At 58.2% G+C, this 19696-nt stretch overlaps 1 protein-coding gene and 1 long non-coding RNA gene across 5 annotated transcripts; one reads left to right on the top strand and one right to left on the bottom strand.

Annotated features, from left to right (window-relative positions):
• Window positions 1–1098: 1098 nt before the first annotated feature.
• On the bottom strand, window positions 1099–19684 carry LOC113595375 (uncharacterized). The gene is made up of 4 exons (XR_003415878.2): window positions 19534–19684; window positions 8150–8438; window positions 4264–4401; window positions 1099–3684 (listed from the first exon to the last, which is right to left on the bottom strand). It is a non-coding gene; the product is annotated as an uncharacterized LOC113595375 (long non-coding RNA).
• On the top strand, window positions 3933–17666 carry PRX (periaxin). 4 transcript variants are annotated; one of them, XM_027044983.2, is made up of 7 exons: window positions 3933–3967; window positions 7201–7244; window positions 7328–7426; window positions 7550–7675; window positions 9689–9845; window positions 12932–13128; window positions 13767–17666. In XM_027044983.2, the coding sequence occupies exons 4-7, from the start codon at window positions 7649–7651 to the stop codon at window positions 17466–17468; spliced, it is 4083 nt and encodes a 1360-aa protein (XP_026900784.2). In that variant the 5' UTR covers window positions 3933–3967; window positions 7201–7244; window positions 7328–7426; window positions 7550–7648; the 3' UTR covers window positions 17469–17666. The 4 variants fall into 4 exon arrangements, with proteins under 4 accessions (XP_026900784.2, XP_026900786.2, XP_026900787.2 ...); XM_027044985.2 differs by lacking the exon at window positions 3933–3967 and having other exon boundaries at window positions 7097–7244; XM_027044986.2 differs by lacking the exon at window positions 3933–3967 and having other exon boundaries at window positions 7214–7244; window positions 7332–7426.
• Window positions 19685–19696: the final 12 nt, after the last annotated feature.

The following is a 19696-nucleotide window of genomic DNA, read 5'->3' as shown; positions in this document are numbered from 1 at the left end:
CTAGTCCCTGAGGGACCCTAAAACTTTTTCTAGGATCTGGAAGCTCTGGGTTTGGCTGGAAAGAGGGAGAAGCAGTGAGGTAAGTGATGGGGCTGGAGGGGTCTGCAGGGGGCCAGGGCGCAAGGGACGCTGGGTGAGGGACTTTACTGCTAAGGTACTAGGGAATCACGAAGTGAAGGAATCCCTCTGGCTGCCATGTGGACGCAGTGGTACAGAGGTGAGACTAAAGGCCGGGAACCCCGAGGGGAAGCTGGGAAGGGACATCACATCCGTGGCAGGATGGTTGGGAGGAAGGGGAGAGGGGTTTGAAAACCAAGAGGACAGGCTCTGGGATTGATGAGCCTCAATGGGGCAGGGGCCTCACACAAGGCCCAGGGCTCTAACCAGGAGACCCACGGGGACAGTTGGGGCTGCCTTGGGATGGTGACTGGGGGGACAAGCAGGTCTGGGGTTGACGCTGAGGCCAGAGAGGGACACAGTGGGTGAGAGGGGCTGGTGGGGGGGACACCCAGGAGAAGGCATCTGGGTCTTGAGGCCCGTGGGACTGGGCTTAATAGGGAGGGTGGGAGGCAGGAGCAGGCAGAGGTGATGTGAGTGAGGGAGAGATATTGGCTGTGTTGCTGGGCACCCAGCTACCACTTGGCTCGGAGTGGATCGGAGAGGGTGGTCCCTGAGGACAAGCTTCCACCTCTTTCCCCAGCCGCACAGGATATCCTGTGTTTACTGAGGTGGCCTTGGCCGGAACCGGGACACTGGTGCCACCCCCTAAACTCAACTTCCTGTGGCCACACCCCCTGGGGTGAGGGAAATTGAGAGACACAGAGAGAGACAGAGAGAGGGACAGAGACGAGGAATGAGGATAGAGACAAAGAGAGGAACAGAGAGGTACAAAGACACACAGACACACTGTTCATGACAAAACACGGCAAACTAGAAAAGGAAGCTTCCTCAGCTTCCCCTGCCTCTTTTACATTCCCCGATTTCTCCAAGGGGCCCCTTGCACAGGCTGTCCCTCTACTTGGAACCCACTCTCACTGACCCACCACCTACCCAGGAGCCTTCCGTGAACTTTTTTTTTTTTTATTTTATTTTATTTAGTTTTTAGAGAGAGAGAGAGAGAGAGAGAGAAACAGAGTGTGAGTGGGGGAGGGGCAGAGAGAGAAGGAGACACAGAATCCTTAGCAGGCTCCATCCAGGCTCTGGGCTGTCAGCACAGAGCCTGACATGGGGCTCAAACTCACAAACTGCAAGGCCATGACCTGAGCTGAAGTCGGACACTCAACCAACTGAGCCCCCCAGGTGCCCCTCCACGAACTCACTCCTACATATCCTTCAGGTGCCAGTTCAAATGTCACTTCCTCCAGGAAGCTCTCCCTGCCCTTTCTGGTAGTACCAGAGTGCCAGGCCCCTCTTATAGACCTAGATCTGTCCCTCATAGTGCTTAGCTCAGTATGTAAGTATACACTCATTTCACTGATCACTTCTTTAATGTCGGCCCTCATACCCCCCCCGCACACACACACACACTGGGAGTCTTGTGAGGGCAAAATCAGGGTCACTGCTGTGTCCTAAGCACCACCGAGCCCAGGGTTGGATACCGAAGAGGTATCTGTGAACAGCTGCTGAATGAATGTATACATGAGGAGGAGATATAAGGGGCATGTTTGGCCCGGGGACACAGCCATGAACAAGGAAGGACATAGTTGTCAGCTCCTAGAAATTTCACATGTGCTGACCTCTCTCTGGATTCAGATCCTCCTCACAGGCTGTTCCCTCTGCCCATAAAACTTCCCCTCCCTCTTCTCTTGCCTAGCTCCTGTAGGTCATCCAAGTCTCAGTTCACATGTCCCCTCCTCCAGGAAGCCTTACCTGACCTCCCTTGCTAAGCTGGAGCAAGGGACCTTTCCTGGGCTCCCCCGTCAAGGCCCTGACCTTTTTCCCTGTGACTCTCTCACCCCAACCCTGGGCCATGCTGGGTCTGTGTCCCTGTTGGACTGTGAACTTTGTGAAAGCAAGCCCGGGCTATCTCAGTCACACTGTGTCCCCGGCACCATCCAGAGTAGGGCTGGACTCACTAACTGCTGACATTGGATAAAGACTGCTCCCTTTCTCCCCTCTGGTACACTTTGCCTGCATTTGTCCCCTCTCCCTGGAAGCCCCTTCCTACACTTTTACCTGACTCCCCGCTTCTCCACCATCCAGTTTGACTTCAGAGGTCACGCCTTCCAGGAATCCTTTCCTGAGCCTGCCCCCCACCCCCACCCCATGGTACATGGTAAATGTAAGTCTGTCGGTATCTCCAATGCCCAGCAAAGAGGCTGCTGGCAAGGGCTTGTGAATGTTTGTTGAATGAATAGATGAACAGGTGAATGGTTGAATGAATCAATGAGAGAGAGAGAGAGAGAGTGCACTGGGGTGAGGGGCTCCTTAGGACCATCAGCAGCCCCATTCTTTCCTCCCTTCCCAGGAGAAGGGTTCTGGCAGGATTCTGGCCACACCCCAACCCTTGGTGGCTGCCAGGCCTGGATGGCATTTCCCAGAGCTCAGCACATTCCTGCCTTCCCTGGCGGCTGAGAGTGGGCAGGGGGCATTTTGGAGAGAAGGGGGGAGGCCCCTAGAATTCTGGAATCCTGCCAACTTGTGCCGGGTCCCCATGCCCTCAGGGAAGTAGGCCCCAAGCTCTTGGTGTGGCAGGGAGGGGTACAGGTCCACAGAGGGGCCAGGGGGCTGGTGTGAGGGGCAAGGTTGACAACTGAGGGGAAGGCCTGGTGGCTGTGCCTGGCCAGACAATGGGACAGAAGCTGCTGACATGCATTTTGGGGGTAATCCCCAGTTTCATCCCAGCCCTGGCCCCAGGCCTGGGCTCAGAGAGCCCGGAGCATCGGAGCCAGCGGCCGGGTGGGTGCAAGGGGCATGTGGGGGTACTTGTGCTCTCTGTGCCGCCCCCCGGGGTCTGGTGAGTCAGGGCAGGCTGGGGCCGGGGGCTGAGGGATCAGGGTGAGGCCTGGGGGCCTTGGTTTGGGAGTTGGGCAGGTCGGGGTTCAAATCCTGGGGCTACCAATTACTTGCTATGGGTGACTTTGGGTTTCACTTACCCTCTCTGAGCCTCCTTGTCTGTTTTATGAAGGGGACAGAAGAGAGTTGCAGGGTCTCTGGGCCTAATGTGTTCCCCGTGTACCCTGGATTCTGGGAGCAGAGCTCTGGGTGCCCAGCACATTCTTTAGCACATGATGGGTGTCCCCCCAGCACAGAAACTCCATTAAACAGAGAAGTGGGGTTCCCCTGTGCCCAGGCCAAAAGCCCCTCCCCCAACAAGTCTAGCCGGCCCCCTAATTTGTGTGACTAATAATGCAAAATTCTTATAAGGAGCACTCACTCTGTGCCAGGCACTTTTTCAAGTTTTTAGCCTCTTTTAACGCATCTCATCTTCACAACAATCCCATGAGGTGGGCGCTTTTTATCACCCCTGTTTTAGAGACAAGGAAAAGGGGGCCCAGAAAGATGCCGTGGCACAGCCAGGAGGTGACTAGACTGGGATCTGAACCCAAACTGACCGGGAGAAGGAGTAGAAGGAGTTTATTTTAGGGGCCCCTGGAACCAGTGGGGCCATGCCCGGGTCTGGAACCAGGAAATAATGCCTGTCGGGTGATCAGCCTCCGAGTGGCGGGAGCAACGTCCAAGTCCCTGGAACAAGGCTCCTGGTGAAGGTCTTAGCTCAGTCCAGGGCGCACAGCCTGTCTGAGCTGTCTTATGGCTCCCCACCCCCTTGCCTGTGGATGTAGCTGGTGGGGGGGGGGGGGGCAGGGATGTTTGTTTCCCCACCACCCACTCCCTGGTGATGTCATGCCTCAGCAGCCAATGGCTGGGGTCTCTCCCTCCTCCCCCTCCCCATTCCTTTTCCCCCCCAGCCTGGGGCTGAGGCTGAGCAGACGGACTGGGAGCTCTCGAGGTGTCTGGAGGCTTAGGGGTAAGAGATCAGCCTGTCTAACCCGATCCTTGGCCAGGCTGAGAAGCCAAGGGAATGAGACCCAGGGTCCTGGGAGGTGCTGGCAGGTGCTGGCAGATACTGGGAGGGTACCTGGGCTCAGGAGGCAGTGTGGTGTAGGAGTTAAAGGCACAGACTTTGGAGCCAGACCCTGGGTTCGAATCTCAATGTTCCCCTCTTTCTGGCTATGCAGTCTTGGGCAAGATGCTGCACCCTTTGTACCTCTGCTTTTCCATCTGTGAAATGGGCTGATGGAGAGTAAATGAATTGCTGCTTACAAAGAGCTGGGCAGGATGCCTGGGATGGAGCAGGCTTTTTGGTGCTTGGAATAGGGTGCTGGGGAGGCAGCACTGATCCCGTTGGTAGGAGGCAGGTGCCTGAGCTGGGTTTTGTCCCTCACCCAGAGTTCCCCTTGGCTAAGAGAGAAAGTGGGGCCACTGGTTAGCAAAACCTGGATACGAGACACTTGAGATGCACAGCCCACCCTCCAACTGCTGTCAAAGACTAGTGTATATTGCCTGAGCACTTACTCTATACCAGGAATATTCTAAGCACCTGCTGTTATTTTGTGAATCCTCAAAGCCACTCTTAGTGGCTCCATCTCACAGATGAGGAAACTGAGGCCCTGGGAGGTGAAATACTTTGCCCAAGTATTCAAACCTGAGAAATGTTAGAGCGGGGACTAACTGAGGGAGCTGGGAGGCCCCTGCCAGCACGCCTCCCCCCCTGCCTCACAGATGGTCTAGGGGCCAGGATGAGTCCGGTCAACTCCTCACTCCCACTGCTGAGGGCACCAGATCGCTGGCAGTTAGGGAAGCTGAGGCTCTGGGTAGGCAGAGCTCCTAAATGGGGTTGGCACCAGCCATGGGGAGAAGAGGGTACAGAGGGGCAAATCTAGGGGTTTCCTCAGCAGGCCCAGCTCAGCTGAAGGGCCCAGGGCCCAAATGACAGGCACTCACCCCAGCCACTCTGAAGGGCATTGGCGGCATCGTAAATGGGAATCTAAGTGGCACCTTCCTCCGGGAGGTATTGTGAGGATTTAATGAGCCAAGGTAGGGAAGGATCTTTGCACATAGTAAGTGCTCAAGAAATGGGGACTCCGAGAATTCTAGAAGCTCAGGAATGTACCAGGGGAGTGCCAAAGGAACCACTCAAGAATGGCTCTTGGCACCTGGGAGGCCCTGCCTGGACTTGATTCACCGGGGGAACCCCAATAGATCTTCCCCTAACACAGTCAGGGACCCCCAGGAACCTCCCCCTCCCCTCCCCTGCCTAATGGGATGGGTAGGGCTGGGAACAGAGAGTGCCCGGGGTGGACGGGGTTTCCTTCCGAAGCCACCCCCACCCCATGCCAGGACCTGGGTATGTGGCTCAGGAAGGGCACAGTTAGGCTAAATATAACCTGGGTTGGGCGGCTGTCCCAGGCAGGGATGAGGAAGGAGGGCACTCTCTCTTGCTCCCGCCCCAGCTAAGCTTCCTGTGCCAGCCTCTGGGTGTGACCCTCGCTGCCCTGGCCTGAAACCGGGAGCTTGCGGTCCAGGAGAGCCTCCCCTCCATCTCTACCACCTCCTACACGTACCAGGCTCTCCCACCTCCAGCTCAGGATGCTATGTTGTGTCAGGGACTCAGTCTTGCAGACCCAAGTTGTCTGTTACCGTCATATCCTGTCACTGTGATATCTTAACCCTAACTTTCTCGTAAGTAAAATGGGGGTACTGAGGCCACATCTGTAAAGTGCCTGCCCAGCCCAGAGTTGGCACCAGAGAGGTCCTTCTAAAAATGCCCGTTTCGGGGCACCCTCAATCCCCATGCCCTCCCCAGTTGTTTTGCTGCTTGGGCTCCTCCAGTGCTCCGAGCCACCAATACGAGTTCAGTTACAGAGTTGGGGGTCAAGGGCAGGGTCTTGGCTGTGTGACCCCAGACAGGTCACTTCCCCACGCTGAGCCTCAGTTTCCAACTCTAAAACAGCCACCGCATTCAGGGTGATTTTGAGACTTATGGGTGCCAGCCCTGGGTCCAGTTCAGAGGAAATGCCACAGATGTGGGAGCTGAGGGCTCAGAGGGGAGCCTGGGGAAGGCCATGGAGACCAGGACTCCTAGGAGCACCAGAGAGGAGCCCTCTGCTACTGTGGGGTGCCTGCCAGTGGAGTGGGTACAGCTGGAGCATTGAGGGGTCTCTGTGTCCTCTATCTTGGCCAGTGGTGGGCTATGAAGAGCCATTGTGCGGCTGGGGGTGAGTGGGCAGGGGGCGGAATGTGACTGGGCCCAGCAGATGGGCCATTGTTTGAGGGAATGTGCCGCGTGAGGCCTGACCTTTCCCTGTAGAGTGGGGGTTGGCGGGTTGGCATGCCAGGTGGGGGCTGGGAGGACAAGGCCAGCGTTGGCATGAGGAGGGGTAGAGAGACAGTATCCACTCCCCAGAAAGGTCTGTTGGGGAATCTGCATGGGAATCCCAGTTCTGCCGCCTTCTCACTGTGCTGTGTGACCTTATGCAAGGTTCTTGGCCTTTCTGAGAGGCTAGGGTTTTCTGCAGTGAGGAGCACAGGGCTGATGAAGAGTAACCACTCCAACACCCATTGGTTATTATCATCCGTATAAGAGTCTGGAACTCTCAGATAAGTTCAAGTCCTGGCTTAGCCATTTGTGACCATCCGTGCATGGCTTCCCTTCTCTCAGCCTCAGGTGTCTTTTCCGTTAATGGGCTCAACGATTGTCTTGACCTCACAAGAGTGTTCTGAGGTTTATGTGCAATGACCCCTGTGGGACATCTGACACAAGATCGGGACCACGGGAAGTTCTTAGTAACAATGATAGTAAGTGCTTCTGAAGCCCCTCCATGTACCTGGAATTTTATATTTGCTAACGTATTTGACAAAGTAGGTGCTCTCCTTCTCCCCCATTTTCTAGACGAGGAAGCCTGAGGCACAGAGAGATGAAGTGATTTGCCCACAGGGAGTACGTGGGAGTGGTTAGGATGGGTTTATACTGAATGTGGCTCCCTCGCTCAGCCCCGGTGTTTGGTGGAGTGGCTCTGCTGTCGGACAGTCCTAGGAGTCAGCTCTGGCTTTACTGTCTGCTGTAAAAAGGTCTTCTAAGCCTCAGTCTCCCTGCCCGCGCTATGGGGATAGAATATTGACAGCACGCAGGAAGGGGCAGACACGTAGGAAGCAATTGGTGGGGTCAGCTGATGGTAATGCTCACCTTCTTCTTCTTAGAGCCCCGGACCCAGGAGGCCCAAGGAGCTGGAGGTGATCCTGAGGTGAGCATTGGCCGGTGCCACATGCCCCTCCCTGTCCCTCCCTGGCCTGCTTGGAGCCTCATGCCCTGGTCTCTTCCTGGCAGGCAGCAAGACCCCAGAGGAAGGGCGCGAGCCCCGCAGACGACTGCGCAGTACCCCAGGCTGGGCTCCTGTTAGGAGGGGGTGCCTGTGCTCAGGCAGCGGTGAGAGGGCAGGGGTGGGGGGCCCTGCTCTCCTTCTGATACCAATCTTGACCTCTCCCTCCATGCCCAGCCTCCTTCTCTCATCCCTTCCCGGCCTCAAGCCTCCACCCCTGCCCCCCACAGGCTCAGAGGCAGCTGCTCCATGCAGAACTGAAGCTGGTCCTGCAGCAGAAGGGAGAGAGGAAGCAGGATCCTGGGGCCCAGGTGACTCCCAGCAGCGCCATGGAGGCCAGGAGCCGGAGTGCTGAGGTGAGTTCCAAGGGGGACTTATGGGGCCTGGTGGTGGGGCTGCACAGGCTAAGGCAGCTGGAAGACGGACACTTCCTGATTTCTCTGTGCCTCAGTCTCCCCATCTGTGAAATAGAAATAGCAACAGTGCCTATTTTATAGGTCGCTGTGAGGGGAAAAAATTAACATATGTAAAGCACTTAGCACAGTGCCTCGGACAAAGAGTCAGAGGAGCTCATTCATCTGGAGATCATGGAGTTATAGTAATAACAGGCTAAAGACAAATAGGCAGGATGGTAGAGGGGTTGTTAAATGCATGAGCTTTGAGCCCATGGGCTTAAGTCCCAGCCTTACCAGTTTAGCTCTAAACAGGAGACCTGACCATTCAAGCCCTGCTTCCCCATTGGCGAAATGGGACAATGGTCCCCACCTCTAAGGGTGTTGAGGACTCACTCTTGAGCCATGTGCACAGGGCCTGGCATCCAGGAAGCCTACCTGAATGTTAGCTGTGGTCACTGTTAAGGAGATAGAGGACTGGTACCAACTGCTTCCAGGGGATGCTAGGCACAGAGCGGGTCCGCTTTTACAGGAGCCAAGCTGAAGCTGAGGGGTGGCCGGCAGGGAGTTAAGGGCAGGGCCACTGCCTCCAGGCCAGCCTATGGGCTCTGAGGTCACAGACCTGGGGTTCAGGCCCAGCCGCTTAACTTGCCGTGTGGCATTAGGCGAATCACTTTGCTCCTCTTTACTTGGTGTCCTCCTTTGAGTCTGTCCAAGCTGTGGGAGGCTGAAATGAGATGGTGGGCATAGAATGCTTAGCCCAGGCCCTCAGGGTGGTGGTGATGGGCATGCCATTCCCTGCTGCCGTTACAACACGTTCCTCCCAGCTCTCTAGTCCCGGGACCACTGCTGGGCCCAGACTTGCTTTCCCCTCTCCAAGCCCTATGCTCAACCCGACTATACCAGCCTTGATGCCCTTGCCCATTAGAGTATCTCTCAGGTCCCTGTTGCTTCAGGGCTCAGCTCACAGAGACTCCTTCCGGTACACCCATGTTACCTAACTCTACAGTAGGGAAATGGGCCCAGAGAGGGCAAAGTTCTTGCCTAGAGACACACAGCAGATTGAGTTCTAAGATGGTTGTGGAACTGAGGTGAGAGTCACTGCCTTTTCTAAACCGGGAAGTGAATCCTGGAGTGCGTCACTGGGCCGGGGCCAGGGCAGCACCATTTACAGTGAATACCAGGAATGCCACGTCTGCTAGTCCACCGCTCATTACCCACGCACCCCCCGTCCCCCATCACTTGATTCCCTCTCCCAAAGGCGTTATGCAGGTCTTGGGGTCACAGAGTCCACAAGAGGGAACACTCTCTCATACATTCAAGCCTCCAAGAGCCCAGTCCCACCCTCACTCCTCCGTCCTGCACCACTTAAGACGTCCAGCCCTTTCCCCAGAATCCCCTTCTCACACCACCCCTTGTTCTGCTCTTATTAAAGCCCCTTCCCATACCTCAGTCCCACCCTTAGACTATGGGTCGCCGCCTTACTTCCAAGTATGACTCTCTAGCCACACCCCTCTCAGATTTTTGGCCCCTCCTCTGTGGCTGTCCGCGCGTGCAGTCTGACTAGGCGCCAAACCCCTAGTCCCGCCCCGAACTGGCCCCGCCCCCGAGGGCACAGCCCCGCCCTACCAGGCTCGCCTCTTACTCACATCTCAGGTTCCCTCGGGACTACCTACACCGCCCCTCCTCCATAACCCCGCCCCTAACCCCGCCCCTTTAGACGGCGGCCACAGGGCTCCTCCCGGCCAAAAAGTGGACGGAACCGTTGAGCCTTGCAGCGGTTCCGAGAGATCAGGCGGCCCTCGCGCTTCCTTAAAGGGAAGATGCCGGAGTGGGTGGGACGGCATGGCCGGCCTGAGCCGCGCCTAGGGGCTTGTAACTCGAGGACGCGTTTAAGAGCCGTTTGTAAGCGCGATGCCGGGCTCTGGGTGAGGTCCGTTCACAGCGCCCCATGCGATGCCTCGCCGTCCTCCGCAGGAGCTGAGGCGGGCGGAGTTGGTGGAGATCATCGTGGAGACGGAGGCGCAGACCGGGGTCAGCGGCATCAACGTAGCAGGTGGCGGCAAGGAGGGAATCTTTGTCCGCGAGCTTCGGGAGGATTCGCCCGCGGCCAGGAGCCTCAGCCTGCAGGAAGGTGGGCGGGGCGGATGCATGGGGCGGGACATCCCTGAGGGGGCGGGGTTAGGAGTGGGCCCTTGGTCCGGGGCGGCCAGGAGGCGGGGAGAAGGGCTTGGGGCGGGGCTTTGTGTGTAGGCCTTGCAGTGGCTCCGAGCGGGCTCTGGAGGTTCATTGTGTCAGTTTGACTCCCAGATCTGCAGTTTAGTAGCTTGTGAATTTCTGTGCCTTGGTTTTTTTCATCTCGAAAGTGGGAATGATTTTAGTACTCACCTCATAGGGCTATGACTCGGATTAAATGAGTCAGTATTTGAAAACAGCGCTAAGTGGCACATAGCACCATGTAAGCACTAGTTATTATTTTTGTTGTTGGGACTGGAGAAAAGAGGTGGAGTTAACAACTTGGAGGGGTGTGGAGGGGAGCTTAGTAAGGGATGTTTTAGGTGACATGGATGAGGCTGATGTGGTATATTCATGCAACAACTATTTACTAAGTGCTTGCTATTTCCAGATATTATTCTAGGGGCTTGGGCTACTGCAGTGAACAAAACTCTCCTCACTTAAGGAGCTTACCTTCTAGTAGGGAGAGACATATTTGAGCAAAGTTTGTAAAATACATAGTAAGTTAGAAGGCAATATGTGCTATGGGTGCCAGGAGGACAGTTATATTTTTTTTTCTTTTCTCTTTTAGAGAGAGAGAGAGCACGTGAGAGAGCCAGCAGGGGAGAGGAGCAGAGGGAAGGGGAGAGAGCAAGAGAGGGAGAGAGCGAGAGAGCGAGAGCGAGAGAGAGAGAGAGAGAGAGAATCTTAAGCAGGCTCTGCACTCAGCATGGACCCTGATGCGGGGCTTGATCCCAAGACCCTGGGATCATGACCTGAACCCAAATTAAGAGTTGGATGCTCAACTGACCCAGGTGCCACCCAGGTGCTGCAGGACAGTTGTCTTTTTATTTATTTGTTTTTTAATTTTTTTAATGTTTATTTATTTTTGAGACAGAGAGAGACAGAGCATGAACGGGGGAGGGTCAGAGAGAGGGAGACACAGAATCGGAAACAGGCTCCAGGCTCCGAGCCGTCAGCACGGAGCCCGACGCGGGGCTCGAACTCACGGACCGCGAGATCGTGACCTGAGCCCAAGTCGGCCGCCTAACCGACTGAGCCACCCAGGCGCCCCGACAGTTGTCTTTTTAAATAGGGTGAGCCAGGAAGGGAGAAAAGGCCTGGTGGAGGACGGGGAGTGAGCTCTGTGGCCATCTGGAGGAGCATTCCATGCAGACGGAACGGCCAGTGCAGACATCCCAAGGTTGGGGTGTGCCTAACTTGATGGAGGAAAAGCAAGGAAGCCAGTGTGGATGGAATAGAGTTAGAGAAGAGGAGAGTAAGAAAGGAGGCCAGAGAAGTAAGGAAAGGGCAGTTTTTAGAGGGCTATATAGACCATGGTGGGGATTTTGGCTTTTAATCTGGGAGGGTTGTGAGTGGAGGAGGAACATGATTGGCTGTGTTGAATAGCATGCTGTGGTAGCAGTAGGCTGAAGGCAGCAGGGTGGGGAGCAGAGAGCCCAACAAAGCAGCTACTCCGGGGCACCTGCTGGCTCAGTGGGTAGAACATGCGACTCTTGATCTCAGGGTCATGAGTTTGAGCCCCACATTGGGTGCAGAGGTTTACTAAAATAAAATAAAATAAAGAGGCTACTCTGATTATCCAGGTAAAAGATGGTGATGCTGAGGACCAAAACAGTGATAATGGAGTTGAAGAGAAAGGTTTGGATTATGGATGTATTTTGAAGGAGAGGAGCCTTCAGGGCTGGATATGGGGTATGATGAAAAGAGAAGGGTCAAAGATGTGTCCAGGGATTCTTGACCTGAGGATGGATTTGGCACTTCCACAGATGGGGAACACTGGGACTGGAGCTTGCTTGGGGTAAGACCACATTTGCAGTTTGGATCTGTAAAGTGAGGGGTATCTATTGGATACCAAGGTGAAGATGTGGAGGGGTAAATGGGTATATGAGTCCTGGATAGAGGGGAGAGTGCTGGGCTGGAGACATACACTTGGGAATTGTCAGCCCATTTCTGTTCTTTAAACTCCTGAATCTGGATGAGCTTCCTAAAGAGGTACGTGTAGCATGTAGATAGAGATGAGAAGAGGTCCCAAGCCTGAGCTCTGGGACAGTGTGTCTTTAAGAGATTCGGGAGATGGGAAGGTGCCATCCCAGGAGTCTGAGAAGGAACCTCCAGGGAGGTTCTAGAGGGGCCTGTCTCGTAGAGGGTATGTGGCACCCTGGAGGCCAAGCCAAACAAGTGGATGAAAGGGAGAGAGTCAAGTTAGGTCGAAGGTTGTGAGGTCCACTCAGATGAAGTCTGGGACTTGCCCATTGGACTTAGCTACACAGAGATATGGGACCTTGAGAGGAGCAGCTCGAGGTTCTGGAAGGGGGGGTCAGAAGTGTGACTGGAGATGTGGAAACAATGCAGCTGGATAACTCAATGCATTTGCCATTAAGGCGAACAGATATGTGGAGCAGGAGCTCCAGGAGTGAGGTCAAGACAACTTTTCTTATGGGAAAAGTAATGGTATGCTGATGAGAATAACATACAAGAGAGGGACAAAATGATGACGTGGGGAGGGAGGGGGAATTGCTCGAGGATGTCCCTGAAAATGTGGTGGAAAGATTGACCGGGGGGAGGAGTGAAGACAGGTGGAGTAAATTACCACAGGGGCAGGTGGGGGAGGGGTGAGTAAGGGGGTGGGAGTTTCTAGAAGTTCTTTTCTGATCCTGTTCTCTCAGTAAAGGGAACAAAGTCGAGTGTCTAAAAGGTGAGAATGGGAGAGGGAAGTGGAAAGCAACGGGCGTGGTTTGAATGGGTGTGGATTTGCTGGGGGGCGGAGCTAAGGCCATGGGGCGGGGCTTCACGCTTGAGTGTCTGCACCTTAAACTGGGAGGAACTTTGCTTCTCAATTCTGGGCTGGGGGTGGGCAGGATAGGCGGGGCCAAGGTTTGGGGCTGGGCCTCGCTAGCTCCAGGGAAGTGGGTGGGACCAGGCCTGGATGGAGCCAAGCGGATGCCCAGCCCACGCCCTGCCCATCTCCCGCCTCACCTGCAGGGGACCAGCTGCTCAGCGCCAGAGTGTTCTTCGAGAACTTCAAGTACGAGGACGCACTACGCCTGCTGCAATGTGCCGAACCTTACAAGGTCTCCTTCTGCCTGAAGCGCACTGTGCCCACCGGGGACCTGGCGCTGCGGCCTGGGACCGTGGCTGGCTACGAGATCAAGGGCCCACGGGCCAAGGTGGCCAAGCTGGTACGCGTGCTTAGCCCGGTCCCGGCTCTGGACTGCCCCAGCGATCCAGTCTCTGCGCCGTGAGCCCTACTCTTCCACACCCTGGGCCAGCCTTGCCCTCTGTCTTGTCACTAACCCAACTCTAATCCCACCTTCTGCCTCCTTTTCCCCACTCCTAAACTCCTCCCTGGGGAGGGAGACCTGCCCATCTCAGACCTTCACCCACTTTGGAGAGGAGGCAGCTCTAGGCATGCCGGGGGTCCTGAACCGAAGGGACTCCAAACCAGGGAGGCCAGGTTCAAACGTGAGTCTGCTCACTTACTGCTGAGTGACCCTGGACAAGTTTCTTTCCCTTTCTGGGCCTCAGTTTCCCCATTTCTAGAATGAAGGTATTGGGGAGAATCCTGGATGAGGACCTAGAAGTCTTGGGTCCCAGTTCCCACACTCTTGTTGACTCATTGTCAGATGCTAAATGAAAGTATTTGCCTTAGGGGGCCAGTAATGGTGAAATGACAGGAAGGAAGTGGGGATGGTGATTTGGGGACGAGATGCTTCGTCCGACACATCCCCAGCCTGGTGTAATGCCAGATGGGGATCCCCCCATCTACCCCGAGCCTCCCACTGTCCCACCGCCTCCCGCATCTCTCCTCTCTCCCCAGAACATCCAGAGTCTGTCCCCTGTGAAGAAGAAGAAGATGGTGGTACCCGGGGCCCTGGGGGCCCCTGCAGAGCTGGCCCCTGTTGACGTCGAATTCTCCTTTCCCAAGTTCTCCCGTCTACGTCGGGGCCTCAAAGCTGAGGCTGTCAAGGGTCCTGTCCCAGCTGCCCCCGCCCGCCGGCGCCTCCAGCTGCCTCGGCTGCGCGTCCGGGAAGTGGCGGAAGAGGCCCAGGCAGCCCGGCTGGCCGCCGCCGCTCCTCCCCCAAGGAAAGCCAAAGTGGAGGCTGAGATGGCAGCAGGAGCCCGTTTCACAGCCCCCCAGGTGGAGCTGGTTGGGCCCCGGCTGCCTGGCGCCGAGGTGGGTGTCCCCCAGGTCTCAGCCCCCAAGGGGCTGGGAGAGGTGGCCCTCCACCTGCCAAGCCTTGGACTAGGCGCCCCAGCCCCACCTCCTGTGGAGCCCGCAGCCCTAGGGATCCAGGTCCCCCAGGTGGAGCTGCCTGCCTTGCCCTCGCTCCCCGCTCTGCCCACGCTGCCCTGCCTGGAGACCCGGGAAGGGGCTGTGGTGGTGACGGTGCCCACCCTGGACGTGGCAGCGCCCACCGTAGGGGTGGACCTGGCCTTGCCGGGTGCGGAGGTGGAGGCCCGAGGAGAGGCACCTGAGGTGGCCCTGAAGATGCCCCGCCTCAGTTTCCCCCGCTTTGGGGCTCGAGCGAAGGAAGTTGCTGAGGCCAAGGTGGCCAAGGCCAGCCCCGAGGCCAGGGTGAAGGGGCCCAGACTTCGAATGCCCACCTTTGGGCTTTCTCTCCTGGAGCCCCGGCCCGCTGCCGCTGAAGCTGCTGTCGAGAGCAAGCTGAAGCTGCCCACCATCAAGATGCCCTCCTTTGGCATTGGGGTCTCGGCCCCTGAGGTCAAGATGCCCAAGGGGCCGGAGGTGAAGCTCCCCAAGGCTCCTGACGTCAAGCTCCCGAAGGTGCCCGAGGCAGCCCTTCCAGCCGTGCAGCTCCCCGAGGTGGAGCTCCCCAAAGTGTCAGAGATAAAGCTCCCGAAGGTGCCAGAGATGGCCGTACCCGAGGTGCGGCTTCCAGAGGTGCAGCTGCCGAAAGTCCCCGAGATGAAGCTCCCCGAGATGAAGCTCCCGAAGGTGTCCGAGATGGCCGTGCCGGAGGTGCGACTCCCGGAGGTGCAGCTCCCGAAAGTCCCAGAGATGAAGCTCCCGAAGGTGCCCGAGATGAAACTCCCGAAGGTGCCCGAGATGGCGGTGCCCGAGGTGCAGCTCCCAGAAGTACAGCTCCCGAAAGTCCCGGAGATGAAGCTCCCAGAAGTGAAGCTCCCGAAGATGCCCGAGATGGCCGTGCCCGAGGTGCGACTCCCGGAGGTGCAGCTGCCCAAGGTCTCAGAGATGAAACTCCCGAAGGTGCCCGAGATGGCCGTGCCCGAGGTGCGACTCCCAGAGGTGCAGCTGCCCAAGGTCTCAGAGATGAAAGTCCCTGACGTGAAACTCCCCGAGATAAAACTCCCCAAGGTGCCGGAGATGGCCGTGCCTGATGTCCACCTGCCAGAGGTGCAGCTGCCAAAGGTGTCCGAGATGCGGCTGCCGGAAGTGCAGGTGCCGAAGGTCCCAGATGTGCATCTTCCAAAGGCACCCGAGGTGAAGCTGCCCAAGGCTCCGGAGGTACGGCTGAAAGCCGAGCAGGCAGAGGCGGTGGAATTTGGCCTCAAAATGCCCAAGATGACCATGCCCAAGCTGGGGAGGGCAGAGTCCCCACCACGAGGCAAGCCAGTCGAGGCCAGGGCTGAGGCCCCAGGGAAGCTGGTAACGCTCCCCTGTTTGCAGCCAGAGGCGGGCGCCGAGGCTCGGGTGGGTGTCCCCTCTCTCTCACTGCCCTCGGTGGAGCTAGACCTGCCGAGGGCCCTCAGCCTGGAGGGGCAGGTCCCAGCAGCCGAAGCGGGCAAGGTGGAACGGGCAGAGAGCCCCGGGGCAGCGGCAGGGGTCGGGGAAGTGGCCTTCCGGATGCCCTCCGTTGAAATCATCACTCCACAGCTGCCCACGGTGGAAGTGGAGGAAGGGCGGCTAGAGGCGATGGAGATGAAAGCCAAGCCCTCCTCCAAGTTCTCTTTGCCCAAGTTTGGACTCTCGGGGCCCAAAGTGGCCAAGGCGGAGGCTGAGGGGGCTGGGCGAGCCACCAAGCTGAAGGTGTCCAAGTTTGCCATCTCACTCCCCAAGGCCCGAGCGGGGACTGAGGCCGAGGCCAAAGGGGCAGGGGAGGCAGGCCTCCTGCCCGCCCTCGATCTGTCCATCCCGCAGCTCAGCCTGGATGCCCATCTGCCCACGGGCAAGGTGGAGGTGGCCGGGGCTGATGTCAAGCTCAAGGGGCCCAGGTTTGCCCTGCCCAAGTTTGGGGTCAAAGGCCGGGACACTGAGGTGGGAGAAGCAGTGTCAGGGGGGGCTGAGTTGGAGGGCAAGGGCTGGGGTTGGGACAGGAAGGTGAAGGCGTCCAAGCTGAAGATGCCCTCCTTTGGGCTGGCTCGAGGGAAGGAAGCTGAGATCCAGGGCGGGCGTGGCAGCCCCGGAGAAAAGCCAGAGTCCCTGGCTGGCCAGCTTAAGATCCCCGAAGTGGAGCTGGTCACCCTGGGGGCCCAGGAGGACGGGGGCGCCGAGGGGGCAGTGGCCGTCAGTGGAGTTCGGCTACCAGGCCTGCAAGTATCCACGACCAGGCAGGCAGGTGCCGAGGGCCAGGAAGGGGGGCTGAGGATGCCCCTGGGTATCTCCCTGCCCCAGGTGGAGCTGCCCGGCCTCGGGGAGGCCGGCCTGGGTGCCACCCCCGGGCAGCAGGTCAAGGGTGCAGCCCCTTCAGCAGAGGGCACAGCAGGCTACAGGGTCCAGGTGCCTCAGGTGACCTTGTCTCTGCCTGGAGCCCAGGTGGCAGGTGGTGAGCTGTTGGTAGGTGAGGGCGTCTTCAAGATGCCTGCTGTGACGGTGCCCCAGCTTGAGCTGGACGTGGGGCTGAGCCGGGAGGCGCAGGTTGGGGAGGCAGCCACCGGCGAGGGTGGCTTGAGGCTGAAGATGCCCACACTGGGGGCCAGGGCCGAAGCTGGGGAAGAGGGGCCTGGAGACCAGCCCCCAGGGGCCGAGCGCACCTTCCGCCTCTCGCTGCCCGACGTGGAGCTCTCGCCACCTGCTGTGGGCAGCCACGCCGAGTACCAGGTGGCAGAGGGCGAGGGGGATGCCGGACACAAGCTCAAGGTGCGGCTGCCCCGGTTCGGCCTGGTTCGGGCCAAGGAGGGCATGGAAGAGGGTGAAAAGACCAAGAGCCCAAAACTCAGGCTGCCCCGCGTGGGCTTCAGCCAGAGCGAGGTAGTCACTGGGGAAGGCTCCCCCAGCCCCGAGGAGGAGGAGGAGGAGGGCGGCGGGGAAGGGGCCCCCGGGCGCCGAGGCAGAGTCCGAGTCCGCCTGCCCCGCGTGGGCCTGGCCACCCCTTCCAAGGCCTCTCGGGGACAGGAGGGCGACGCAGCCCCCAAGTCCCCTGGCGGGGAGAAGTCACCTAAGTTCCGCTTCCCCCGGGTGTCCCTAAGCCCCAAGACCCGGAGTGGGAGCGGGGACCGGGAGGAGGGTGGATTCCGGGTCCGGCTGCCCAGCGTAGGGTTTTCGGAGACAGGGGCTCCAGGCCCTGCCAGGATGGAGGGGGCGCAGGCTGTCATCTGAAGCCCCAGGGGCTGAGGGAGAGTTCCCTCCCATCTTCCCATCCCTGCCTCGTCCTCGTTTTGTGTGTGACATAACTAGCACTAACCCTCAGAGGGCCGGGAGGTGGGTGACTGATGGGGAGAGGGCCGGGGAGGCCTCCTGCCCGGCTCACTGGCTGGACTGCCTGTATCTTGCCAAGCCATGTGAATAAAATAATCCAGAGGTAGGCTTGTGTTCCGTTTCCTCTGTGCGTGTAGGGGGGTGGGTTGGGGAGGGACGGGGGACAGGGGAGGGTGGAGAGGGTGCAGGAAAAGAGGTCCCCAAGGAGGAAGAAAGGGGACTTGAGCCTGCCCTGTGGAGAGTCTGTGTTCGGGAGAGACACAGGCCACCCCTGGTCTGAAGAGAGTCAGGGGAGCCTTGCGGTGGGCGGGGTGGGAAGGGGCCTGCCCTAGCCATTCCGAATTCCCTAGGGCCTCTGAGCAAGACCCCTCTGCTGGGGACTCTGCCAGTTCTGGGGGAAACACTCCCACCAGACCTCCCTGGGGTCGCCCTAAGAGAGCACAACGATTGCTACCCATCTGCCCCCTGCTGGCCACCTTCACATCCACCAGAGTGCCTCCACATCCTGGCGATCCTTTCCTGTCGGGCTGGTTTGACTGCCCCGGCCACCGGGGGCCCCACCCAGGGAGGCCCCCCGCTGTCCCCTCTCCCGGCTCATGGGTTCAGAGCCTCCACCCCAGATACCCGGCTGCTTCTTGGGACTAGGTCCCAGGGTCCTCAGCTCCCATCAGGGCTGGGCCTCGGCTCCCGGGGACCCTTCCCCACTCAGGATCTAAGCTCCCCACCGAGGCCTCCAGACTCTCCCTCATCTGCTGTGCCCTCCAGTTGTCACAGACCCTTGATGTATCCTAGCCCCTTCCCCTTTAAAGCTGGCCTCCCTCAGGTCCCTGCCTGGTTGTGCTTTCTCTTCATTCCCACCAAACATGGCCAGACACGGCAAGAATTTACACTCACGGTGTGCACCCTTTGCCTAGCGCCCCGGCATTTGGGGTTTCCCTCCCACCACGGCTGTCCTGTCAGGGTTCTTAGTGACCTCTCTGTGGCCACGCTGAGGGCTTCCTCTGTCTCCCTTTTCCGGACTTCTCAGGGTCCCTTCCTCCTCCCTGAACACCCTCTTCTGTCTCTTCCCCACTCCCTCTCTCTCTCCTCATGCCCTTTGGGCCCTCAGGACTCCTCCCAGGCCCTCATTCACCCCCATACCCTCCCCAGGTCATGTCACCCCTCCCTGTGGTCCACATGGGAATGCAGTGCACCACCCGTGGACGTCTCCCGGGCACTGGGAGCTTGGCTCTAGAACCAGACTGCTGGGGGGTGGGGGGGAGGTGGGGGTGGGCGGTAAGCCTGTATCTGGCACCCAGCTGGGTGACCGTAGGCATTTGTTCAACTTCTTTGTGTCTTGATTTTCTCTTTCATAAAATGGAGCTATTAAAACGTATGTCATTAGGATCAGCTAAGGCTTGTAAAGCACTCAAGACATGTCTATGTGTTTTGGTGTCCAAGCTTCTAATCTGACACCAGCATCTTCTCCCCTAAAGTGCTCCTTATCTGAGGGACCGTGTCCCTGTCTAAGGGACCATCCCTGAGCCCTGGGCCTTGTTCTGGATGGTTCCCTCTTTCCACCCCCCCCCCCAACCCGTCAGTCCCACAGCTTGGCCTCCTGTCTCATACACCAGCCTCCTCCCCGACACCCCACCCTCTCTCACCTGGGCCCCGCTCCAGGCTCAGGGTCTCCAGTTTCGTCCCCTCCACTCTTATTCACACAGTAGCTTTCTGATACTTCAATCTGATGCTGTCCTGCCTTGCTCACAGCCCTTCTGTGGCTCCCCAGTACCCTGTACCCAGTACCCCAGGACCCTAAATGACTCCAAACTCCTTAGCCTGTCAGTGAAGACCTTTTACCACCTGGCCCTGCTTCAGTCATACCTCTCCTACTGCAGCCACCGGCAGGGGTGGGTGTTTGCTGAACACAGACACACACACACACACACACACACACACACACACACACGTCCCCCCAGCCCTTCACCTCTGTTGAGGAATGTCCCTGCCCTCCGGCCTAGAGGTCCAGGATCAGACTTCCTTCTTAGTCAACCCTTCACCTGTCCAGCCCCTCCAGGTTCCGCCACTGGGTGGGGGAGGGGGCTCTACCTGCCACCCCACCCCCCATTCCAGCCTGGGGCTCAGGTCTC

The sequence above is a fragment of the Acinonyx jubatus genome, chromosome E2 (assembly GCF_027475565.1).
Source record: "Acinonyx jubatus isolate Ajub_Pintada_27869175 chromosome E2, VMU_Ajub_asm_v1.0, whole genome shotgun sequence".
Lineage (NCBI taxonomy): Eukaryota > Metazoa > Chordata > Mammalia > Carnivora > Felidae > Acinonyx > Acinonyx jubatus.
This window is presented reverse-complemented; position numbering and strand designations above follow the sequence as displayed.

Coding starts and splice junctions, on each gene's coding strand:
- PRX (XM_027044985.2), top strand. CDS start 7,173: ATGGTAATGCTCACCTTCTTCTTCTTAGAGCCCCGGACCCAGGAGGCC. Junction 9,846..12,931: donor GAGCCTCAGCCTGCAGGAAG/GTGGGCGGGGCG, acceptor CCTCACCTGCAG/GGGACCAGCTGCTCAGCGCC. Junction 13,129..13,766: donor GGGCCAAGGTGGCCAAGCTG/GTACGCGTGCTT, acceptor CTCTCTCCCCAG/AACATCCAGAGTCTGTCCCC.